Here is a 24,822-nt window from a genome sequence, read left to right as displayed (position 1 = left end):
GGGAATTGAACTGGGTCCACAGAGTGATGAGCAAACTAGTTTAACTAAGGACAGAGTAGCCAATTAATAAAAACATAAGCTCAAAATGACATGTCAAGATGAGATGAACAAAAATAAAAGACAATCATTGGACAATATATTTTAATGAAACAGGTGTAAAAGGATTTCAGTGGACGATGAACACATTCTGTGAGATGTCGTATACAGATTCTGGAGGAGCAATGCTACACCCCTAGAATGTACATGTTGAAGCAGCTTGCCTGGTTATGTAGAGATCAATGAGTTACAAAGTCAGGATGCCACTACAGTGTAAACAGGGAACAGACATGTCTATGCTCTATTGTAGCAGACAAGTAACAACCCCATAATCTGTATTACCCATTCTATTTTAGTTAAGTTTTTACCTGTTCTGTGTTACAGTTTAATCAAGGGTAAAGTTACCAGGACCAAGGGACAAAGTTAACTGACACAATGAATACACAACTTACAATTTCACAGGTTTCCGGTGACTTGTATTCCTATGCTCACACGCTGAAGATTATTATTATTATTATCATTACAGGACATTTATATAGGGCACATATCTATGCAATTAGTACAAGGCACTAGTATTTTCTTCCCTTGATTACTGAATGTCAATCTCAACTTCATATCATACTGTCATTTTCAACTCCCTAGGGATCAAACAACGTTTGCTGCCACTAGGTGCACAACGAGTTAATGTGGCTTTCATATCCTCACAATGCATTATTTCAAGTAAGACAGCAAGGAATAGTCACATAAAAAGCAACTCTCAACAGATAATGGTATACATGAGCGGGTAGTCTTGTGGTTAAAGTCCTCGCTTGTCATAATATGAGTATGGTTTTACCCTAATATTTGCAGTATTCCAGCATCTTCATGGCAGGGGACGCTACACATGGGCTTCACACATTGTACCCATATGGAAATTGAACCCTGATCTGTGTGACAAACAAATGCTTTCAAGGCTAGGCTAACCCTCTACCCCAACAACATTTAATGGATTATGAACTGGACTTTTATAATGAATCAGTATTTCCAATGTCTGCAGTGTAGGCATCTCTTGCAAGAAGCTGCGTTGGTTCTCCTACTGATGTCCAATAGTGCATTACCTTCTTACTTAACTTAAAGAAGTGGTAATGTGGCTGGCCACTGAACTGGTAATACAGTTTATGCATTGTGCTAACAACTTGCTACATGGGTTAAACCATAACACTACAGCTGTGATGTCATTAACACTAACACTACAAAACATTTCTCCATGCTGAGTATGCAGATAGTCACATAGGTATAACACAGATGTGAGAATAAAAACATAAATACATGTGCTATATTCCATTGTAAGTTCCATGTTGTGTTGGAATATTTCAACTAATTGGCGACTTCAATGAAATAAATGGAAACTGAAAGGAACAAACAAGACTTTCTCCTCTGCCGAGTCACAAGCACTGAAATATGTCAACTGACAGACAACTTCACATCAACTGTCCCCAGGTACATATATGCATGAAGAAACTCACTGTGTGTTTTGTCATGAGCTTATAAACCATCATAAAATAGGCACGTTTCTGCAACACACTGGCAACTGAAGAAACAGATCATTCTGTTGCTAACACCTACCCTTCCATGTCCAAATGAAATAGACTTAACTGTACTAAGACGCACTGATAATCAACCAACAATCATGAACACATTGGCAAAAAATCATTTCTCTGAAAAACAACAATAAATTATATACCTACTGTCAGAATACTTGCAGGATTGGGTGGAATTTTCAACATTTATATTTGTGGACAATATTGCAGCCACTACTTACACCCTATCTGTCTGCAAAGCACTTATGGTCTGAAACCTAACATAACAATATTTTCTCCAATGTGTACAGGCTACATACATACTACAGCAGAAGCTATGTGCTATATGTTCAACCAAATATGATGCCGTAACTTACAGTATCAGAACTATACAGGGATGTTGATTATTATAAGTCCATCCATATACAATCAGATGCATAATGAGAATAAATGTGGCGTGTATTTGATGTGCTTTACCAGTTTAATGTAATGGAGGTAACACAATGAAGTCATACACACACAAACAGGTGTATCACTTATCAAGTTCACAGCTGTCTCGGACAGTCCAAGAACTCTTGAATATAAAAACGTAAGTTTTACCTTTGAGGTATAAGCTGTTTTTAAAAACACAGGGTTAAATAGAATGGCCAAATAAAATGCATTAAAAATCAATCATATCAATCTCACAATCATTTATCAAAAATCAAAACTAAACTGGGTATCAAAACTGAGACTCGTTCCTGTCGATAGTTTTGTCCATGCATGTAGACCTCTGTGTCCCTGCATACTGAGGTACCAGGAACACTCCCATACGGGACGGGCAGTGATGAGACAAGTCATCCATGAACATTGTACAGTTCCCCACTAACTTGAGTACACTTCATGCTGAATAGTTACCGTAACACATAAGTTAAGGCATAAAATACAACGTACATACAAAATACAACATACATACATCAACAAGAAACTAACAGTAACTAACAACATCATAACATGCTTCTGAAAATGCTGCGTTGTCTAATGTTACTTCTGCATGGAGAGACCAGAAGAAAGTTAAGGGCTAGGGTTTTCCCATTTTGGGCAGGTACAGACTGCAGTGAGGCCAGGACTGAATTACAAGGGCAGGGCACTACCTGTCTGAGCAGGTGCAAGAGCAAGCGCAAGGAGGGGCCAGGAGTGAATTACATGGTTAGGGTTCTAAAAGTTTGGTCACATACAGACCACAGGGTGATGCCAGGAGAGAGTTACAGGGTCAGGCCTGTACCAGTTTGGGTAATTACATACTGCAGGGTGAGGCCAAGAGTGAATTACAGGGTCAGGGCTGTACCAGTTTGGGTAATTACATACTGCAGGGTGAGGCCAAGAGTGAGTTACAGGGTCAGGGCTGTACCAGTTTGGGTAATTACATACTGCAGGGTGAGGCCAAGAGTGAATTACAGGGTCAGGGCTGTACCAGTTTGGGTAATTACATACTGCAGGGTGAGGCCAAGAGTGAGTTACAGGGTCAGGGCTGTACCAGTTTGGGCACATACAGACCACAGGGTGATGCTAGGAGAGAGTTACAGGGTCAGGGCTGTACCAGTTTGGGCAGGTACAAACTGCATGAATTATGCTCCCATATCTCCAGAGACTGCTTCTTTTTGTCCCTCCACTGTCTCGTCTTCAGATCAAAACAGTCGACAAAGTTACTTTTGCAGCGGTAATCTCCCCCTTGCCATCCGCCAATGACGTAGACTGAGCTGTCAAATAGTGTGTATGTTGCATAGAGACGTGTTTCATTTAGAGCTGCCACTTGTTGCCAGGAGTCTGTGTCTGCATGATAACAGTCAATGGAAGACACCATCTCTCTTTGGTGGTTTGTTTGGTCATAAGTCCAACCTCCAATTACATAAACTTTACCTCTGAAACAGACCATGGTGTGATCCACACGTGGAGACAGCAGTGAGGCACACCTGTGCCAGGTATTATTGAGTGTGTCATATCTCAGCAGATCACTCAGTATTTCCCCATCTGTTTCCTGCTGACCTCCTGACACATACAAGTACTGGCCTACTGCAATGCCTGCATGTTGGGTTCGGTTGCCAGGCATTGGCTCGATGTCCTGCCAAGAATTACTTTCTGGGTCATATCGTTCACAAGGTGCTCCATCAAGAGTAAGATCAGATGCTTGTGGGTCACCCCCTATTGCATAGAGATGGCATTCTGTCACCCCAAGATAAAATCGGCATCGTTCATGATTCATAGGAGCTATACAGTCCCACTCACTCTTGGAAGGGTCATAACGGAAGCCATAGGGATGAATAACTTCATCAAACTGATCATTAAAACATCCACCGATGACATACAGCTGGTTGTGTAGAACAGCCATGCCAAAGTTGCACTGGTCTACATGAGGTATTCTGGTCAAATACTTTAAAGTTGCCAAGTCTGTTCCTTCTCCATAATACCAAATATTATTGGTCATTCCTGAATCAGCACTGAACCCCCCAGCCACCAATACTGTTTTATGGAAACCTCGCATATTTGTAATTCCATGAACCTGTGTGCTAATAGACTGTTTTACTGCAGAATCTCCAATGTCAAGTCCATGATTCCTGTCCTCCTTCTGAAAGCTTGTGAGCATCTTTCCCAAGCAGGGAACTGCCAGGATCACGTCCTTCCATTCCTGGTCCTCCAACAAATCCTTCAGACTCTCTTCTGGGATGTTATGGAACTGAATGTGTGCAAAGATGTTCTCAGCCATGGTCAGTCTCTCCTCTGGTCGGTACTTCACCCAGCTGAAGACAGCTAGGAGGACATCAAGCTCAGAGCAGTCAACTGGGAAGCCTGAGGCCAGCACATTGACCAGTGCTTGGTGACCCATACTGTGGAAGTAGGTGGACATTGTGAAGGTGGTCCAGTGTTTGCAGATAAACTGTTGCACCTGTTGCTGCAGAGGCTTCAGACAGTACAAGTCAGCCACACTGGCCACATCCACACAGTTGTCCAGGGACAAATGTGACCGCAGGAAATCTTCACATGCATCAATAACTGGCAGAATCTGTACATGGGTTGCAGCACCCAGCACATCAGACACATTGTCTGAAACAAGGTGAAACACTTGATTAACAACTGTAACAACTCCACTAATACTGGCACAGTTAGGACCAGAGCTTGACACACAGGACAAAAGAAACGTACAACTCTATCAAGGAGATGAGCTGCATGAAAATGTTGACCAATCAAGACAAAGTCTTCCTACATGTATTCAACTGATGTGGTGGTTTTCACCATTGTTAATAGTTCTTTTGTTTGTTACATGAAGAAATTTGAGGATAACTCTGAAATGTTCCACTTTCACAGTCAGCCTGTCTTCATGTCTAACAGCCAGGACAACATGGGAAGATGTACAGCAGCACAGCATACTCTGTATCCACATATGATATAGTTAATAATTTGATGATAAGGATTGCCAAACAACCAGAAAGTACCTACCACTATCAATGTTACTCTTTGATGTGTAAGCAAAGTCCAGGAGATTCTTCATTCCACGAGCAGTGACTCCGTTTAACACAACCTGCTTCTGTCTGCATTCCTTCAGGCCATCGGTGAACATGGCTCTGAAAACCAGAACAGATGTTAAGTGTAATCATAAATAGAAATGATATTGATCAAATGAAGAACAATGTCAGTATGACTAATGTAGACATAAGGTATAAAATGTACTCCAAACTAAATGGTCTAAATAACTAACTTCATTCAAAGGATATTTATCGTGTGAATCTAAAATCATTGATGCATTTTTCTCTTTTTTTGTTGTTTTTTTCTCTTAAATTTCTATCTTTTGAAGTTACATATTTCTATCCTCTGTGAACACTCACAGAAAATATTTGTTTACATGTATTCTCTCTTTTATCAGACCCATCTGTTGAAAATACATTTTCCATCCTCCGAGAACTTTCATAGAAAATCTTTATTTCTCTTTTTTTTAATTTCCATCTTTTGAAGTTACATTTTTCCATCCTCTGTGAACATTTATAGATAGTAAACACAATAAAAATAAAAACTTTACACTTGTTTCAAAGTCAATAATTTGAACATTTTGGAAAATGGGTTTGAAATAACAATTGTATTCAATTCTCTTGCCGCTAAAGATGCTAAAGCATACAGACAATGTTTGTCATGGAATCGGTTCCACCGGAAATGCGACTACAATGTCCATGATCAAAACCTGTGAGTCACAACTTAATGAAATCATGTCAATATCGGGTGTGTCCTCCATGGGCGTTCACAACTGTGATAAAACATCTCCTCATGGACTGGATGATGTGTCTGAACACAGCTTGGGAAATGCGCCGCCATATTTGTACCAACATGGCACCAAGCTCCTACAAGTTCTGTGGAGAATTCCTTACTTGACGGAGCAGCTTGCCTAACACATCCCATACACGCTCTATGGGGTTGAGGTTGGGAGATCTTGAGGGCCACTCCATGATATATATGCCAGGGTTCCTGAGGAAATTTGTTGTTAAATTGGCTGTATGAGGTCTGGTGTTATCCTGTTGGAAAGTCAGACCTGGGCCATGAGCTACCATGAATGGCAAAAGCTCTGGAACGAACACCTGATCCCTTTATGCTGCTGCATTTAGGCTTCCCTGGATGACAATGAGTCGGGATTGAGCATGACCGTTGATAGCACCCCAAACCGTAATGCTACTGCCCCCAAATCGTTCCACTTCCTGTATGCAACATGGCATTGCCTGGGCATTGCGTTCTCCTCGTCTTCTCCAAACTCTAACCCTTCCATCAGTAAACGTTAATGTGAACCTTGATTCATCACAACCCTATTCAAATCTTGCTGGGTCCATCTCAGGTGCTGTTGTTCTCAGAGGAGACATTGGCGTCGATGGAAAAGGGTTAGATTTGGTCCACAATATGGTCACCGTGCATGAAGAGGACAGAGCGCAGGCCATTCTGAATGGTTTGGGCAGTCACTTGACCTCCAAACAATACATTCCCAGTGGATGTGGCAGTGACAAACCGATTACACAAATGATGCAAGACAATCTGTCGGTCTTTTGCGTGTGACGTCACACATGGTCGACCAGGACGGGGGCAGTCAGCTGTGGTGAAAAGTTTGATGGTCATGTGTCTGGAGATTATGGATGGTCTGTCGACTGCATCCCATCACCCTCGCAACATAAGTGCAAACATTCCCGTATTCAGCATGCCAATGGCACGTTCAGAATGTTTGACAGTCGTGGTATTCTAATTAACGAATTATTAACCATAAAACCATGCTTTTCTGAGATGACACTCTACTCTGCTACCGTGAGATCAATTGCATGTGTATCAATAGGTCATGTGACTTGTGGCACGTAGAAAAGTGATTTTAGTGTGCAGTGCTCTTGCAAGTGCTACTTAGGCCCGACCAGTAGAATGAATGTGTGACGTAATGCCCTTGACAATGCATTTTACCATTATCACAACAAGAACTCTTTCAAGAAAAGTTTCAAAACACTATTTGAAAAATAATGAGTGTCAAGTTTTTATTTTTGCTGAGTTCATATATTTCTCCTCTTATATTTCCTTATTTTGGAGTTACACTTTTCTTTCCTCTGTGAACATTCATAGGTTGAGTGTCCAGAATTAATGGTTGTTGCTGTAAATGTATTAGCAACAGACACACATATCTGTATGCATGTATGTGCATATGAGACACGACCTGACCCCAGTTTGTATATATGGGTACACCCTCCACAAGATTCCATTTGAAACAAGAGGGAAAAAGGTTGTCTAAATACTGAAAAGTTCAATTTTCTCATGCAAAATGCATGCGCACACACACACGAATACATTATGTATAATATCTCCAATTAGCAACATAGGCATGCATATATATATATATCAAATACATGTATTTGGATTGGGTAATTTGAGTGATTTCTAAACAGTATGTGGAAAGTAGCTCAGAAGGCATGAAAGCTTGCAAAGTTACAATTTGAATGTGTTACAAACTTTGAGTTTTCGTAATATCTTACTATTTCTTTTTGAAAGGTTAAAAAGCTCGGTTCAGTAATTTTTCTATTAAATTTGTGAAGGCGAGATTTTGTTATGATTACAGCATTCAAAGCATTGTTATGTTTACCTTAAGCCAAACAATATATATATTCTGTATTGAAGGCGATTCTGCCTTGTGTATAATTTCCAATCTATTCTGATAGCTTTTCCCATATATCAACTGAATGTAAACATGTACATAAGATTTGTGAAATTGTTTCATTTGGTTTGTTACATTAGTACAGGCTGCAAGACAACCAATGAATGAATAACTGTACTCAGGACGTTGTGCACAAATAACAACTGAAATCACCTAATTCACTACTTGGAGTACATCTTTTTACCATCATGTTATAGATTATCTGTTCTGAATCAATATATGTGTTCCCAAGGTAACTTTCCCACTTTGTGTAGGTCTTAAGTTTCTTAAAATAAGACTCATGCAGAATTTTATAAAGTATCTTACATACAGATTTATTGTGTATTTTTGAGATGCTGAATGGCACTATTGGTCCTTGAGAAAGTTTTACTAAATGATTTCTATTAATGTAAACTATTAAAAGTTATTATTATTATTATCATTTATTTATTGCTTCAAGAGACAATGAAAGTTTTGAAGTGTGACTATCATGTCCAAGCACCAGAGAATACAGGAACCTCTAGAGAGTTATCTCAGTGAATGGATCCAGACATGGGTATTCTTCATGAAAAACAACAGGGGAGTCCATGCAAGTCTATTAATACAGTAGAACAGGTACCTAAAGTAGTCACTGCATGAGGCCAGCACCACCCTGTGTGCAGGAAACTCTAGATTGTCCACAACTAGAGTCACATCAAACAGTTGATGCTTGTCTCGGAGGTGCCTCAACCCTGCAAGCAGAACATCCCCGTGATTTGTGGCCTCAAACTGGAACTGGTTCTGGTCCATGATGTCCATGGTTTCGTCAGTTCCGTTCCTGAAGAAAAACCAGCATGCTGAAATCTGTTTGACACATCTCTCATTAGAATACACAACTACAGATTTGGGAGAAACATTGTTTAAGCCATTTCATCAACATATGCACATTTTGTATCAGTAGAAAGGAAAATCTTTTGATAACTTCCAAACATCAACAAATTAAACTAAGTCTCCATGTTCTTGTCCATTTGGCTGACAGCAGTATTGCGTTTTGTGACATGTGGTGTTATGTGACATGTGGTGTTCTGTCATATGCTGTGTTATAATGTGACATGTCATGATGTACTTGCTACACTGTAGTTCATCACACATGCATTGGTACACTACACTGCCGAGGATGGTCCCTTGTTGTAGCTCTGAACAGGACAAAGGAGACTCTGATATACTGGTACTAGTAGTATTTGAACAACATATACTCCAAGAAGCGGCAATGGTACTCTACAGATTCCTCTGTGATGCAGCATTAAAATGTTCTAAAGGGACAAGCACTGATGTCCATACTCAATATGTATAATCTCAGTATTTTAAAGCGCTACATGTATCACCGTGGACACAAGTTGTGAACACTCTGTCTGACTCTATATAAAATCCTACTAGAAGCAATGTGTACAGAAGTTTAGAAAGCTCGACCGCTCTACACCATGGACAGTGTTAAACATCACTTCGCGTGGTGCAGGATTTGGATCTCATTTAACATGACATCTCGCCTATCAATCAGATATGAGTACAAAGTACTGTAATGTTTACCTATGATATTTCCATATGCTTGATAAATCCCCTGAATCAATCACTTCCGTGTGTCACAACAGATATCGAACATGACAGGTGTCATTGTGACTGTCCACTGCCGGTGACATTTATATCTCCTTCTGCGACTCGCGTCTCTTCAGCTGTACACACACGCACATCAATCGTATACGGACATCAATCAGTACTAATTAATGAGCTGGGTGATCGAACGAACGAGAATCGGAAAATGTCAATCGCCAGTTATTTCATCAGTGTTGTTCATCACTTGAAACAAACAACACTGGCTTTGTTTTCCTGGCCTTTCGGTCAGCCGTGACTTGTGTTACTAAATATAAACCTTCCGCTTTTGTGGGTACCCGAAACAGCTGATAACCTACACACCGGTATGAGTTACCTCCCTTTGTTATAAAGTAGAGGTTTACTTGTATTCACGGAGAATCGTATATTCTGTAGGCTTCATACCTGATTGATTCCCACGCCACCCCAACAAAGGCTTTGTGTGAGATAGAATGATTTAGCATTTTATCCATTTGGTCTTCACAAAGCGTTTGGAAACTATATAAAATAAATCACAGCGAAAACCAGTTACTTAATATACATGCCGGCAGTCATGCGGATGAATGTTATGTTCAGCTACTTTACAAAGATCAGTGAGTTATGAACTTGTCTTGTGGAGACACCCTCAAAGAGAACATCATCAGTTTTCGTTTTCCTTTGTGTTTCATTTTAAATCTCCACGCACCACATAATGATGCAGCTGTAGAGTACCAGCTGCGGGGCCTAACTGAAATAAACAATAAAATGATGAAGAAGCCTGAAGCTTCATGCAGTCTGCAGATGGGATGTGATCTCCGGACGCAGGTTCATTGTCCGGTCAACACAATTATTACCATGCATGATTGACTGACAAAACCACTGATCCGATGCAAATATCGGGATCGAGGGTCTGTCATACCAGGAAGACTGTATACAGAGTTGTAGATTATCCCTGGTCATACATAAACATGTTTTATAACTGTGATACATTCTAATAACATCAAACATATACATCGTGATATTATAAGTCTATACCTCGATCACATAAACAATAGTTCCCAATGCATATATCATGTTGCAACATACACATTCAAAACTCTCTTTTTCTGTAGTTTATAATAATGTTAGGTTGTTGAGACAATTACTTGTATACCTAAAATATATACAAGAAACAATAATCAAAGAAAGAAATGAATCTACTTATGCCACGCGGTGATTCATCCCTCCCTCTGGCTACAAGCTTTCATATACTGGAAGCATCAGAACCAATAATGGCCGCAGGCAACACAAGCCATGCAGAAAGCGTTATTGTACAGAGGCCTGAGATATGAATACAGGTGTGAATGTATAGCTACTTGCAACAGAGCAACGAATTCCAACTGACATACGTTTACCTCTTAAACATTACTGTACATACGTACTCTGTGTGTGTAGGGGTGGGTGGGGGTGGGTGGGGGTGGGGAAATGTATGTGTGTGTGGCCTTTTGTTCTTTTGGGATCTGTACATCAGTAGTTGACATAATGCTGATATCTGTAAATATTTTGTGTGTATGTGTGTGTGTATGTGTGTGTGTGTGTGTGTGAGTGTGTGTGTGTGTGTGTGTGTGTGAGAGAGAGAGAGAGAGAGAGAGAGAGAGAGAGGCAGACGATAGGACTGACATGTATGTGCTGCCCCTGAGTGGATACACGAACGTTAGTAACACACCTGTCTATATCAGGAGGAACGTGAACCTCAAAGTGCCCAAAGCTGCCCAAAGTGACTGAGGCAGCTGTAGCCGGAGATGACATCATATACTGAAAGCATATATAACACGAAGCTAACTCTTACAGCTTAAAAATATGAACTGATCCCTCTTCTCACACCTCTAAATTTAAGAATGAACAACGTTCTGTCCTATTCCACCACTTCGGTGTATGTTACAACAGGCCATATTTCACCACTGACATTATTTTTATCACCTTTATATCACTAATTTGGGCAGTTTAATAACTTATGTTTATACACAGCCATAATGATGTTATCGAATTATCTGATCTTTGGTATATTTATAACACGAATATTACATACAGGAACAGACCTACGTGCTATGAAACAGTACCCCCGACGCCGTACAGAGCAATTCCGAAGATATATTAGCGCCTCTCATAGAGTGTTTCCTGTGTAACTCTACCCTCAGTTCATCTTAGTTGAGTTGAGTAGGGTTGAGTTGAGTTGGGTTTTACGTCACACCGGCATTATTCCAGCCATATAGTGATGAGATCAAGTTAGCATCCATTATCATTTCATCTTAAGGAAATCCAGAATATAACTGCTATGTTGACATAACAACATGAAACAGTGCGGTTCTTCTTACAGTACCGACAGCACACATAATACGTACATTGAACCAGTGACCGTCCAGCACCCCGTCTTCACATTGCCTCAAATGTTCAATATTTGGGTGAATGTAATGAGGGCACCTTGCTGAGCACATTCGTATCTCACTAAACAACACTAGAGCAAACATTTTCTGTGTTTTGTAACTAAACATACTTGATCTGCTGTTTCGGGTGTTACGCTTTGTACAAAAATTAAGTAATCATGTGCAGATACTGAAGTTGGATGTACTTGTTGATGCTGTAGTCTGCTCTCACATATTTGGCTCTTGTAAATATCAGCTGCGTAAACCGTTGTTACTGAAAATATCATGAGTCACTTGTAACATCAGTATGCATAATTATTAAACGTAAACACATGGTTGCTTAACAAGAAAGCATTTCGGCCATGCCACAGAGCGTGACGATAATACGTTTGGGAATGAAGATTTTTATGGATATCAACTTTTTTTATTATGAGAACAAAACGTTTCGCAGTTAATGCTTACTCCTTCATCAGGTGCAACTTTCATGACGATGCATAGGGTACTTGGTGAAACATAAGTCAAGTTCCAATATAAGGATCACGAAGGTGTTATGATAAATACAGGGGTACAAATGATGTGGTGACATTTTTCACGAAATGTGGTAACTTACCGAGATAGGTTATCACGAATACTCAAAAACTAGTGAAAGAAACATGCTCGCACAAATAACATTATAACGTAACATAATAACGTATTATATAGTCTGGTTCATAATTACTGAGAATTTTTCTTCTTACTTTGAGCTATCCTAACACCTCAACTGATTCACTGATACTTAAAACTAAGTAATGGCATAAGGGAGGTAACTCATCTTGGCCTACTGAGTATAGTACAATTAGAGTTACCTCCCCTGAATTTGTAGCAGACGTCATTTTCCTCAGCACTATCAACAATGTCTGCTGAAAATAAAAGAAGGTTGATTTTTGAGCTGTGTAATCAAGGAATTGACGATGTAAATACATTGGCAGAGAGAACAGGAACTCCTCTTTCTACTGTGTATAGGATTAGGAAGAATTTTAAAGAGGGAAAGGATTTTGGGCACCAGAAAGGAGCAGGGAGACCCAGAAAATTGGACTTCTCAGATCGCGTCCGACTGGGAATTTTAGCGTCTAAAAAGCAAAGGGCAAGCATCTCCAACATCAGGTATGAAATGATAGAAAGGGCATCAACAGTTGTATCAAAATCTACAGTTAGAAGAAATTTGATTGATCTTGGATGGGAGAAAAAGACTGGAATTCCTTCTCCTCTCATGAAACAAGAACATAAAGACAGGCGTGTTGAGTGGTGTTTGGCACATGAAAACTTTGACTGGGAAAATGTGATTTTTACTGATGAAAGCTCAATATGGGTATATCCCAATAATGTGAAAATATGGACAAAGTCTGCGTCAGCACCGTTGTATCGACGACCTAACTACAGCCCAAAGTTTCATGTATGGGGAGGGATATCCTTATTAGGAACGACCCCGCTGTGTGTGTTTGAGGGAAATCTGACAAGTCAACGCTACACTAACATATTAGATAATTTTCTCCTTCCAAGTGCACGTGTTTTATGGAAATGACTGGATTTTGCAGCAAGATAATGATCCTAAACACACCGCAAAACATGCCAAGCAGTGGTTTCAGGAGAAAAATGTGACTGCATTACCATTTCCTGCATATAGTCCTGACTTAAATTCCATTGAGAACATTTGGGGAATGATGAAGGAATGTGTGAATCAGAAGGGGTTGACAAAAATTGAAGACATGAAGAGAGAAGTGGTCCGATACTGGGACTGCATAACTCACGAGACACTAACCTCTCTGATAGGAAGTATGCCTACCCGTCTTAGACTGTGCCGTGAAGCTCAAGGAGACTTGATAAAATATTAAATTGTTACCTACACAACATGAAAAGGTCAGTTCACTTTCACAATACATTCAATTTTATCTGATTTGTTCTCGTTTAATAATATGAAATGCTTTAGCTATTCTCAATAATTTTGAACCATACTGTAACATCGAAGAGATGGACATCACTGCGAAATGCATTCGGATGCCCGTAATGTGGTCTCACAATTTTACCATCAAAAACTGTGTTTTACATGAGATACCGCTTGTGTGAAATCAGTAGATTTGGCACAATGCTCTGACAATGCTATGACGCCATGAACTTGATGACGTCACAATGCTATGACATCGCCGCACTGCAACTCTAATGGGAGTGCTGGGTTCAGAGATGTACATTTTTCATTGAAAACGAATGAAGAATGATTTTGGATGATAAACAGAATCTCACCCGCGTGTCTAAGACTCGGATATGTGTTACTTTATCATCTCGTGTTGTTATATTTGGTATCAATAGACACTTTGGAGAGATTTGCGATGTATTCATAGCTGACGACTGTTTCCAATTACCATAGCTACAGGTCCCTTACGATCTGTAAAGTTTAACGTAAAACCATGTGTAGTGAACACATGGAAAGTATTTTTGTTTCAAACACATGACATGCATTTTTCAGTGGATACATTTCAATACAAATTCAAAGGTACATACCAGCTGCACATTTTGCTGATCGTTATCACCCGTGCAGCAGATCTCACATGAGTTACATTTCACCGACAGCCTTTAACATTCAGTTACTGTTTGGCAATGATCTCTCACTCACACACACGCACGCACACACGCACGTACGCACACACAACATCACACACACAACCTCCCCCCCCCCCCCCCCGCAAAAAAAAACAACAACAAAAAACAAAAACCAAAACCAAAAAAACCCAACAAAACAAAACAAAAAACCAACAAACAAACAAAAACGACAACAACAACAACAACAAAAACCATAACCCCCCCCCCCCCCCCCAACAATGAAAACCCAACAACAGATTTTCACCACAATATCAGTAGAGGTTATCAAGCGAGGTTTTGGGATGGAATATAATATGCATTGTTTTCAGCGAGCCATGGTTGTTAAGGATGGCCTAACGAGGCAACTTGTTCAAATGATTAGTTTTCTCCTCTTTGAAAGTAACACAAAGTACGCTTGTGATGCGACTTCATGAATACTTTTCTGTGACGTAAAGTTGTGTGTGAATGATTTTCTGCACGGTAAATGCTTCATTGAGTGGGAACTGTGAATGCCTTACCGTGAGGTGACTGACGGGAGGAATTATTGTGAGGTGACGTAACGGCATGAATGCTTCACTGTGAATTAATGGCATAAATGCTTGACTGTGACGAAATGATATGAATGCTTCACTGTGACGTAACGGCATGAATGGTTCACTGTGACGTAACGATATAAATGCTTCACTGTGACGTAACGATATAAATGCTTCACTGTGACGTAACGGCATCATTACTTTAGAGAGGTATTGGTGTGAAATTTTTACTGTGATGTGACTGTATAAATGCCAGATTGTGACACGACTATAAGGATGTTTTACTGTGGAGTGATTGTTTGAACGTCAGATTGTGACACGGTTATAAGGATGTTTTACTGTGAAGTGACTGTATGAACGCCAGATTGTGACATGACTATATCAATGTTTTACTGTGAAGTCCCTGAACAATATTATTTTCCTGAAAATATCTGGTCTGAATCTCTGGTCTGCCTTTGGCTCTTAGGTTTCTTTATTGCTATCAAAAGCATATATATCTTCAGAGACTAAGCATTAGTTTAGTATGGATGCATTAATTCAAGGATGTATGAATACCTTTGTGTACTGCAAAATGATTCCGATATAATAAATCTATATAATAGCAGTGTTGCTCCTGTTGTTGATCACTGGACTGTCTGGTCCATCAATCAGTCAAATCTATTAAGAGTACTGGGTGTATCAAACATGTGCCTGTATGAATAATGCAGTTGTGAGACAATATTGACAACAAACCCCTATACAGTAACTACTTGCAATGCTCCCAGTAGATGTTTGTGTAGATTGAAGCTAGTCTGGTCCAAAGATGCAGCATCAGCTGACAACTCAAACACTGTGATTCTTCAAACACTGGGGAACTCTCCATTACTGACAAGACTATATTGGTTTTCACATATCTATGTGGCAGTAGTAAAAACATGTATTCAGTCACTGACTCACAATGAAAAATAAAACATATCACAGAGGTGGTCGACATGCAGTTTCTATTAATGTATGCTTTAATTGTAATAATTCACTTTCTAATGGGAACACCGACAACCAACACTTTTAATACAAGGTGTGAAAATGTTTCATCAGACTTCCAGTGGCTGAAACCACTGTGTTGGATGTGACTGGCTGCTGCTGCTGCAGATCTTTATCCATGCACCACTGCACCACAAAGGCAACTTTTACCTCAAATGACAAACCTCCATAATTCCAGCTGTTTTCATTTGTTTATGATCCCATGTACTATGTATGGACAATATATGTTGTCACATGAACATGAGTTGAGAAATAATGGTACTGGCTCACACTGGTGGACAGTCTGTTTGTAATGGTTTGTCAGTCTTTATTATGTGGGCATCTGTTGGAATAAGATTTGGGATGCCATCGACTATTGGGTAGGCAACACCAATATCATCACACACAAGTTGATGCTTTCCTCTGTCATACCTGGAACAGACAGAATTTAGAACGTGTATTCATGACAGCTTGCACCATCTTCAACCACTGCAATTTTTTCAGTAAAATTCTTACAATTAACTGGTCTTGCAGTAAAGTTACCTGAGAGGTTTTTTGGAGAGAGGACAGCATATGTGCTCCAGGACGGTTTCATCAAAGCTCCCTGACTCCTTGGCTGTTGCATCATCTAACCATGTCTGGGTGGTTGAAAGCCACCTTGATGATGCCAGGCCCCTATGGGTTAGCACTCTTCTGCTGCCTGTAAATATTAATGAAGAAATATAACCATTATAATATACAATAGGGGACCTTACACCAGGTTGTACACCGATCAACAGGGATTGTGCACCAGATATCACACAGATCAACAGGGACTGAACACCAGGTTATACAATGATCAACAGGGACTGTACACCAGGTTATACACTCATCAACAGGGACTGTACACCTGGTTATACACTGATCAACAGGGACTGTACACCAGGTTATACACAAATCAACAGGGACTGTACACCAGGTTATATATCATCAACAGGGACTGTGCACCAGGTAATACAATGATCAACAGGGACTGTATACCAAGTAATACACGATCAACAGTGACTTTACACCAGGTTATACACCGATCAACAGGGACTGAACTACAGGTTCTACTTGATCAACAGGGACTGTACACCAGGTTATACACCGATCAACAGGGACTGTACACCAGGTAATACAATGATCAAAAGGGACGGTACACCAGGTTATACACTGATCAACAGGGACTGCACAGCAGGTTGTACAGTGATCAACATAGATTGCACACCAGGTAATACACTGATCAACAGGGACTGTACATCAGGCACTTTACACCAGGTAATACACTCACTGACACTGACTGGACAAGAGGTAATACATCGGTAAATAAGGGCCCTGCACCTGGTGGTTACATCCATAGGTAATACAACTTAATACAGGTAATACACCTATGGACACTGAACGGGCACCATGTAATACACTGATCAACAGCGACCTTACACCAGGTAAGACACCTACAGACAGACTGGCCGCCAGGTAAAACACTGATGGACAGGAACCTTGAACCAGGTAATACATCCATAAGTATGGGCCTTGCCCATTGGTGATACATCCGTAAGAAGGGGCCTTGCACCTGCGTGATACACTCACAGGCAGTGACATTAGAACAGGTAATACACATATAGACACTGAACGGGCACAACGTAATACATGAGAGACAGTGACCTTACACCAGGTAATACACCTATAAGTAGGGGGCTTTGTACATGGGTGATACACCCATAACAGCAGGAGCAGTAAACCCATGTAATACACCCATAGGTAGGGAGCTTGCCCATGGCTGATGCACTTCTAGGATCTAGCATCCAGGTGTAAAGATAAAGAGACAACCATATGGACGTATGACAGGAGACAATGACTTGAAATTCAAAACTGATCACTGGTTAATATATCCACATATCTGGATAACAACAATTGTGATCAGACATCACTGTTAATTGCATAAATATAGATTTAGTTTGTCACAGAGTTAATTAATTTCCTTAATCAAACCTATCTATAACGCTAAAAACTGCTGTCAAAGTATGCAGTGTTACTAACGGCGTCTTAGGTAGTACCCCGTTAGTGACAGTAAATATCCTGATCAGATGGCAGTTTTTAGTGTTTCGGGTCAGTGAAGATATGCTATGGAGTTTTCAGGAAAAACCTGTAACTGTCATAGCTCCAGAAATATTTCTTTCATTAGGTGAAAAACGGTTGTATAAAATCGCGCTAAGACAACGATCAACATGCAAACTGCATTCGTATTAAGACTTCACTTTTCTATGGAAACATTCACCTTGAGCAAAATGTTTTGACATGTGTGTCATGGACGCCGCCATGTTTAGGGACCAGTCAATGTTCGTCAAATTTTCAGTGAAATATAAAATTTCTGTTTTTAATATCATTGACTCAAGAAATTCATTGAAAGGACATAGATGTAAAGCATTACTTACTAGCATTCTACCGCTTTGAAGGCAATATTACTTCACGTGGCGATAGTTACTTAGGCTACTAAAGGCTTGACTATGATCCCTGGTAAGCTTTTCTTTCCTCCAAAGATGAAAACTTGGAGTGTGAACTAGCGACGACCCAAGTTGTTGAGCGTGTTCTGATTTCTGTTCGTTGTATAAAATGAATTAATATACTGAACATATATAAGACCGAACATGGAAATTAAAGCTACCACCGGTATTGTAGTATTTGCCGTATAGTGATATTTATCTAGCTACTGAACAGAAGTATAGCCTATGGGTAAATCACCCTGTATACGGGCCACTTGCCAGTTTTTACATTTTTTGGGAACAAGTCAAAGTGGCCGCACAAAAAAGTCAGAATTGCATACATTATTTTATCAGTTTTCAAAACATTTGTATTATTTGATATCAAAGTGTGAAAATAACAAAAGAAGTTATACACACACACAAAACATGGTGTTATTATTGAAGTACTTTCCTAAATGATACTTCGTGATTGTCAGAGGTGGAAGAGAAGTTCACCCTTCTCGAGACCGGCTCTCAGAAGGGAAAACCTCTACTAACGAGTCTTATGGATAAACCTATGTCGAAAAGGTATTTCCCCTGTTCTCAAATATATTACATAATCATATCCCAGTGTTAGGGGTTTTCGACGGTATAAGACAAAAACGTAATTTTTATCTTTAATATCATTTTTAGTTTTGATTTTGCTAACCTTGAGTGATAAAGGTATATTCATCTATTTCACAAAAAAGTATTATGTGTTTCCAACAAAAATAGCGTTTATAACATCGTATCGGCGAAACTGCAGTCGCTTGTCACATCTGGGTATTTTTGTATGTGTTTTCAACGGTGAGCCATACTTTATATTATCTAATAAGCAATGTTAATTCATTGTAGTCCGTTATTACTGTATAAATACTTTGTAATGTAAAGTTGTAAATATAGGACAAACATTATAATGTATTATATAATACTTTTTCAGTTTATTTCCATTTTAGTCTTCAAGAGATCAGTCCACTTATCCTCTAATTGGCTCGTTATTTACTAATCAATACATGATTACATACATTGCGTAACTTTAATTAATATGTGAATCTAGAAGTACCTCGCTAACTGGCCAGCATTGTTCAATTAATTGTTAATCCTTGTGTCTTTTGTAATTGTTCCTTTACTTTCCAGGTGAAGGAAGCACCCATGGCCAGTCTATGACTATTGGAATGATCAAGTTTTTGACTAGAAGTAACTGATAAACAGTAAAAATAAACAGTGAAAAGATGTTTGGACAACATACATATATGTTTTGTTATTTGTTTAAAATAATTTGTTTGTGTGTAGTAAACATCAAACTTTGTTTGATATAAATTCTCTTCTCATTTATACACTTTGGTATCAAATACTATAAATGCTATGAGTGTTAAAATATAATAAAATAACGTATGGCCATTTTGACTTTTTTGTGTGGTCATTTTGTGTTTTTAGTATGGCCATTTTGACTTGGAAGTTTTGTGGCCATTTTGTCGTGTGTCCATTTTGACTATCAGATGGCTTAAAGTAATTTAATTTACACCACAAGGGCGTTCTTATTCGGGTGAAACATATTTAGGCATGATGAAAATTATTAAAATTACTACAATTTTTTTAAGAATATGACATTGTGTGATTACACGATGCCATTTAGAAAGTGAAATCCCAGATATGACATATGTTGTATGACACTGTGTGAATAATAAACAGATGTGAACTTGTGTATATCATTTGTTCATTCATGAGGCTGAAGCACTGACCGGCCTGATAAATGATGATGATGCAATTAATGATATGATGACATACATGTTTCAATGCGATATGTGTCAATAAATAATGTAAAACCTTGCTAAACTTTTTTTCTGTCAACCCGTGGTGACTTTCACCTCATCCATTTTGATTTTTTGTCACTGACCTTTCGACTTTCACCTCGGTCCTTTTGAGTTTTTCCATTGGTCCATTTGAATTTGACCCTTTTGACTAGTTCCTATTATTTACATGCTCTACGCATGTAGTCGCAAATTATTGTGAAACTGATTACCTTACCTAGAACAATTATTTCTAATTAAACAAATATTCGGCCCATTTGACTACAACCCATAAAAAATCCCCTCGATGGTTTCCTGTTTGGTCGTAGGTTCACTGATAGTGTAAACACTCTTTAAAGAAAAGCTGTTATGGAGATTATTTACGAGTGATGTGTGACAACAGTTCATAGGCGAGTCCACAAATCCATTTAGCTTTGATTTTCAATAATTGATGTTCTGTGGTGATTTAAGCTACTTCGCAGATGTGCAGGAACTGAGGAAGGACAGTGGATGTGTAAATACAAGCGCTTGTTCAGATACTTATTTAACTAATCCCGGCCTTTGTTTCATAAATGACTTGAGATCAGTCATATTCAACATAAAACTGTATGTTTGGTTTGATTTGTGTTTTAACAGTATGACATCAAAGTTAAATGCAGTTGTAAACTTCATTAATATCATTAACTGTATGTCATCAGCTATTTCACTGAGACAGGTGTTCAGAATGGGGTCTGTATATATGCATGTCAGTCCTCACATGTTCACTATTGCCTTTGCATTTTGTAATAGGTGTGCTAAGTTGAAAGCAGTGTTAAAGTACAGGAGTTTTACAGACGTCAGTCAGTTAAGTGCAAACGAACTTAAGGTCTTGAGTGTAAGACATCACATCTTGAACACCTGGCCAAGGACAGCCCACGTCTTTTCCGCCCAATTTCCACCTTTCTGACTTTTGATTTCGGTCCACTTAATTTTTGGCCCCGGCCCTTTTATCCTTCTGCCTATTTGACTACAACCCCATTACGTTCACTGTTCACTTTAACATGTTGTTGTTTCAGACACTCTATACAGTCAACTCCCACTGTCAGTTAAAATACATGGCCATGAACTAGGACTGAAAGTAAGAAAAAAGGCTAAGTTCTACTGACAAGCATGATGAAAGTACAGTTTGTGACCACCAAATGTATACTGCAGATTTGACTTGTAACCATAGCAACAAAAATATCAAAGACAGAGAGTAATAATATTGGCCTGTGTGATTTCAAAGCTATCCATTGTTCGTAAAGTGGTGTGGACTAATGAAATATGATCTGATTTACAGGCTATGTATGTATGTAAATGAGTAATGAGATATCACTGGAAGTATGAATTGTGTCAGTATATGAAGACAATGATAAAATATTGATGCATTGTTACAGTTAGGACTATGCATAACATTATTTAGAATATGAGACATGGTGAACTTTTATAGTCTGCCAGGTTAATGCATAAGTTCTTGCATTTGCATTAATCTGCTCTACAGCCAATCAAGAAGCAAGGCTTCGTGACAGCTTTCCTTGAGAAGCACCTGCCAGTGCGCAGACTACAGCAAGGGGAGGGTGACCTCAGTCACAAGGTGGAGTTTCTGGATGCCAAGAAGAGGAAGAAGGTTAAGAATGCTTGTGTTGGCAAGAAAGGACTCTCAAACAAGGACAGGAAGCGACTCAAGCTGTTTGATATTAAGAAGGATCAACAAAAGTAAATGACAACTTCTTTCAACAGATGTTGCTCATCATAGATTATCCACTGCATCAGTTAGCTTTAGTACCTTGGACCTATTTGGATGTGTTAGCTACCATAGTTCAGAAGTGATTTGACAAATGCCATCACTTTGACAATTAACATGTTGAAGCTCACACGAAAATATTCTCTTAATATATAGGATTTCACTTTCTCAGGAAAGTATAGATTCTAGTGCTTTTGTTGATTTGAATCCCATCTGGGATTTGATACCATACTCTCAGTCACATAAATGTCAGCATGTGGAGGCAGCATTGGCTGAGTGGGTTAGATGGCCAACTTTTTGAGTTGCAGGTATGTATTTTTATCATTGAAACATGTGTAGCAGATTGATTAATGACTTAATAACAGGTGTAAGACATTATTTGAATTGTTTTGCATATATCTGTCAGTAAAGTCTGTGAGATTCTGATTTTGTTACTGCACATAGGTATGAGGATTATCTCCCCCTGCACGCCCTGTGGACAAGCTACATGAAAGATCTCATAGACTTCCAGCAGTGAGTAATCTTATGATCATGATGTGTAGTGGATATTTTCTTGTACATTTCCACTGGTGAAGATCCCAAGGCAGAACATGTGGTGCTTCATGTGGTTGAATAGTTATGGATCATAATCATCCGACTACATGAATCATGCTTCTGATCACTTGTTTGCAGTTATGGGACTACTTTCAGTCTGCTGTAGTACAACTGGGGTAATGCTGACTGCAGCCATAAGCAAGTACTCAACTGATTTCTTTCACCTGCAGTGTAAGTCAGAGGTTTATTTCACCAGTGACCTCATGGGGTGAGGTCTTTTTTTACAGAATTAAGCGTCATGTGTATTCTATTCCATTTGTATCTGTCATTATGGGTTTTGTCACATCACAGTTAATTATTCATTGGCGACTGTGAGTCCTTGTGACAGTGAGAAGCGATTTGGAATACTGAAATATGTGCTGGCAGACCTCCAAATATCAAGTTGGTGTTTTTGTTCACTCTTTGAGTAGAGCATGGTGTCCTACACCTTGGAATCCTCTAGCAGGAGTCAGCGGTATTGATTGTGGTCAGTGCTTTGTATGGTGTACTCTTAAATGTACTTGTGATGCTTACTTTCTAAGATGCAAGTCAGGTACTAGTTGACATATCATTAGATTTTCATATACACCTGATAACACATAGCCCTAGGTCTCCATGTTTGTTGAAAACCAGCGATGTGTGTTGACCTCTACCTTAATGACATTAACCTCATACCATCCAATCACACATATATGCTATATGTGAATCATGTCACTCAGTAGATCATTGACTTTTACAATGTTTTAAGAAAGAATATTTGTGAAAAAAAATGGATGGAATCAAATATTAGTATTGTGGACTTATAACGCTTTTCTTTTTTTAAGATTGAATGAAAAGAACCACATGACAGCCACCGTGAAGTTTATGAAAGCTGACCTCCATGGCTGCATCATCTCAGTACAAAGGTCCAAGTGTGCATCCTATGTGGGTATGACTGGGATAGTGTTGAAGGAATCTCGCAACATGTTTCAGATCATCACAGCTGACAACAGAGTCAAAGGTATTGTGGGACACAGGACCTCCTCCTCCTCAACAGATGTTGAAATAACTTTTTGTGCTGTGAAACTAACCTAAAAGTGGACAATTAATTGGAGTGACAAAGGGTAAAACTTCATAAAAATTGTATGTGGGTTACGGTTTTATAAAGGCTAAGCGCTTTGTATAAAGAAACCCAGTCCTGTTTGCCATTTCTCTTCACTGCCTTGTTATGTCTTCCAGACATCCCCAAACGGAACAGTGTGTTCACCGTGAAGGTGGAGGGGTTTCAGTTTACTGTACATGGTAACCACTTCAAGGTGAAGACTGCAGAGAGGCCAAGTCGCCGCTTCAAGAGTAAAGCAACTATTGACCTGTAAATGGCTGATCGTCAAATTTAACTCAGGAACTGATGCCATATGAAGTAAAGGCTTCAGTGTGGCCTGCTATCCCTCGAGCAAAGCGTCTGTTTCTGAATGAATGGCAACCTTCCTAACCAACTACAGTGGGCCAAAAAATTTTAATGTGATATGTGACAGACAATAACTTTTGATATAACAGTCTGATGATACCATTGCCTTGCTTATTGTATAGTGTGTGTTCTATCCAACACTGTCATGTCTGGTGAATATGTCATCAGGCAGTCTTTGGCTTGTTGTGTAACGCTGCACTCAAGAATAATCCAGCTGTATTGTGGGGTCTGTAAATAATTGAGCCTGGGCCAGACAATCCTGTGATCAGCATCATCAGCATCGATCTATGCATTTGGGATATCATGACCACCTGATCCTCTCAGTCACCTCTACCGACAAGCATGGATTACTGAAGACCAGTTTTAACCCTGGATCTTCAGGGGGTCTGGGACTTGCTACAGTGGGCCATGGACTGAGAGCTGTCTCCATGACTAACTGGTCAATAAAGCAAAGAACAACTGAAACATAATCTATTCATGATTTCAGATAGTATAAAAATAACAATATATAACAATAATTACAATTTTCAGTACCTCCTGCACAGACAAGTATTAATATAAAAATATCTTAAAAAATGAAACTCACATTAATGAGTCAAGGCCATCAGGAAATAAACTGTTCATTAAGAATCCATTGAGTTGTGGCTAATTGTAGAAATATTTGTGTTCCATGTATTTGAACATGTTATATTTTATGTAATAAATCAAAGTTTGTTAAAAATGTATCTTAGGGATTTAGCTGTCATTTTTCTTTGTACACCTCGCATCTGCATCCTCTAGGAAAAGCTAACAGTTTGGAGTTG

General features: G+C 39.2%; 3 protein-coding genes across 3 annotated transcripts; 1 reads left to right on the top strand and 2 right to left on the bottom strand.

Annotated features, from left to right (window-relative positions):
* Window positions 1-127: 127 nt before the first annotated feature.
* On the bottom strand, window positions 128-9,667 carry LOC137258852 (kelch-like protein 26). The gene is made up of 4 exons (XM_067796548.1): window positions 9,340-9,667; window positions 8,393-8,590; window positions 5,070-5,194; window positions 128-4,676 (listed from the first exon to the last, which is right to left on the bottom strand). The coding sequence occupies exons 2-4, from the start codon at window positions 8,569-8,571 to the stop codon at window positions 3,163-3,165; spliced, it is 1,818 nt and encodes a 605-aa protein (XP_067652649.1). The 5' UTR covers window positions 8,572-8,590; window positions 9,340-9,667; the 3' UTR covers window positions 128-3,162.
* Window positions 9,668-15,903: 6,236 nt separating this feature from the next.
* LOC137258855 (UPF0434 protein HCH_02705-like) lies at window positions 15,904-18,276 on the bottom strand. Its single transcript, XM_067796551.1, has 3 exons — window positions 18,225-18,276; window positions 16,469-16,625; window positions 15,904-16,357 (listed from the first exon to the last, which is right to left on the bottom strand). The coding sequence occupies exons 1-3, from the start codon at window positions 18,265-18,267 to the stop codon at window positions 16,213-16,215; spliced, it is 345 nt and encodes a 114-aa protein (XP_067652652.1). The 5' UTR covers window positions 18,268-18,276; the 3' UTR covers window positions 15,904-16,212.
* Window positions 18,277-18,456: 180 nt separating this feature from the next.
* On the top strand, window positions 18,457-24,744 carry LOC137258854 (ribonuclease P protein subunit p29-like). The gene is made up of 6 exons (XM_067796550.1): window positions 18,457-18,616; window positions 21,293-21,354; window positions 21,757-21,971; window positions 22,444-22,512; window positions 23,397-23,572; window positions 23,791-24,744. Exons 1-6 carry the CDS (start codon window positions 18,595-18,597, stop codon window positions 23,925-23,927), a joined length of 681 nt encoding a protein of 226 aa, XP_067652651.1. The 5' UTR covers window positions 18,457-18,594; the 3' UTR covers window positions 23,928-24,744.
* The last annotated feature ends 78 nt before the right edge of the window (window positions 24,745-24,822 follow it).

This window comes from Haliotis asinina, chromosome 12 (genome assembly GCF_037392515.1).
Source record: "Haliotis asinina isolate JCU_RB_2024 chromosome 12, JCU_Hal_asi_v2, whole genome shotgun sequence".
Lineage (NCBI taxonomy): Eukaryota > Metazoa > Mollusca > Gastropoda > Lepetellida > Haliotidae > Haliotis > Haliotis asinina.
Note: the sequence above shows the minus strand (reverse complement) of the source record. Positions and strands in the feature narration are given on the sequence as shown.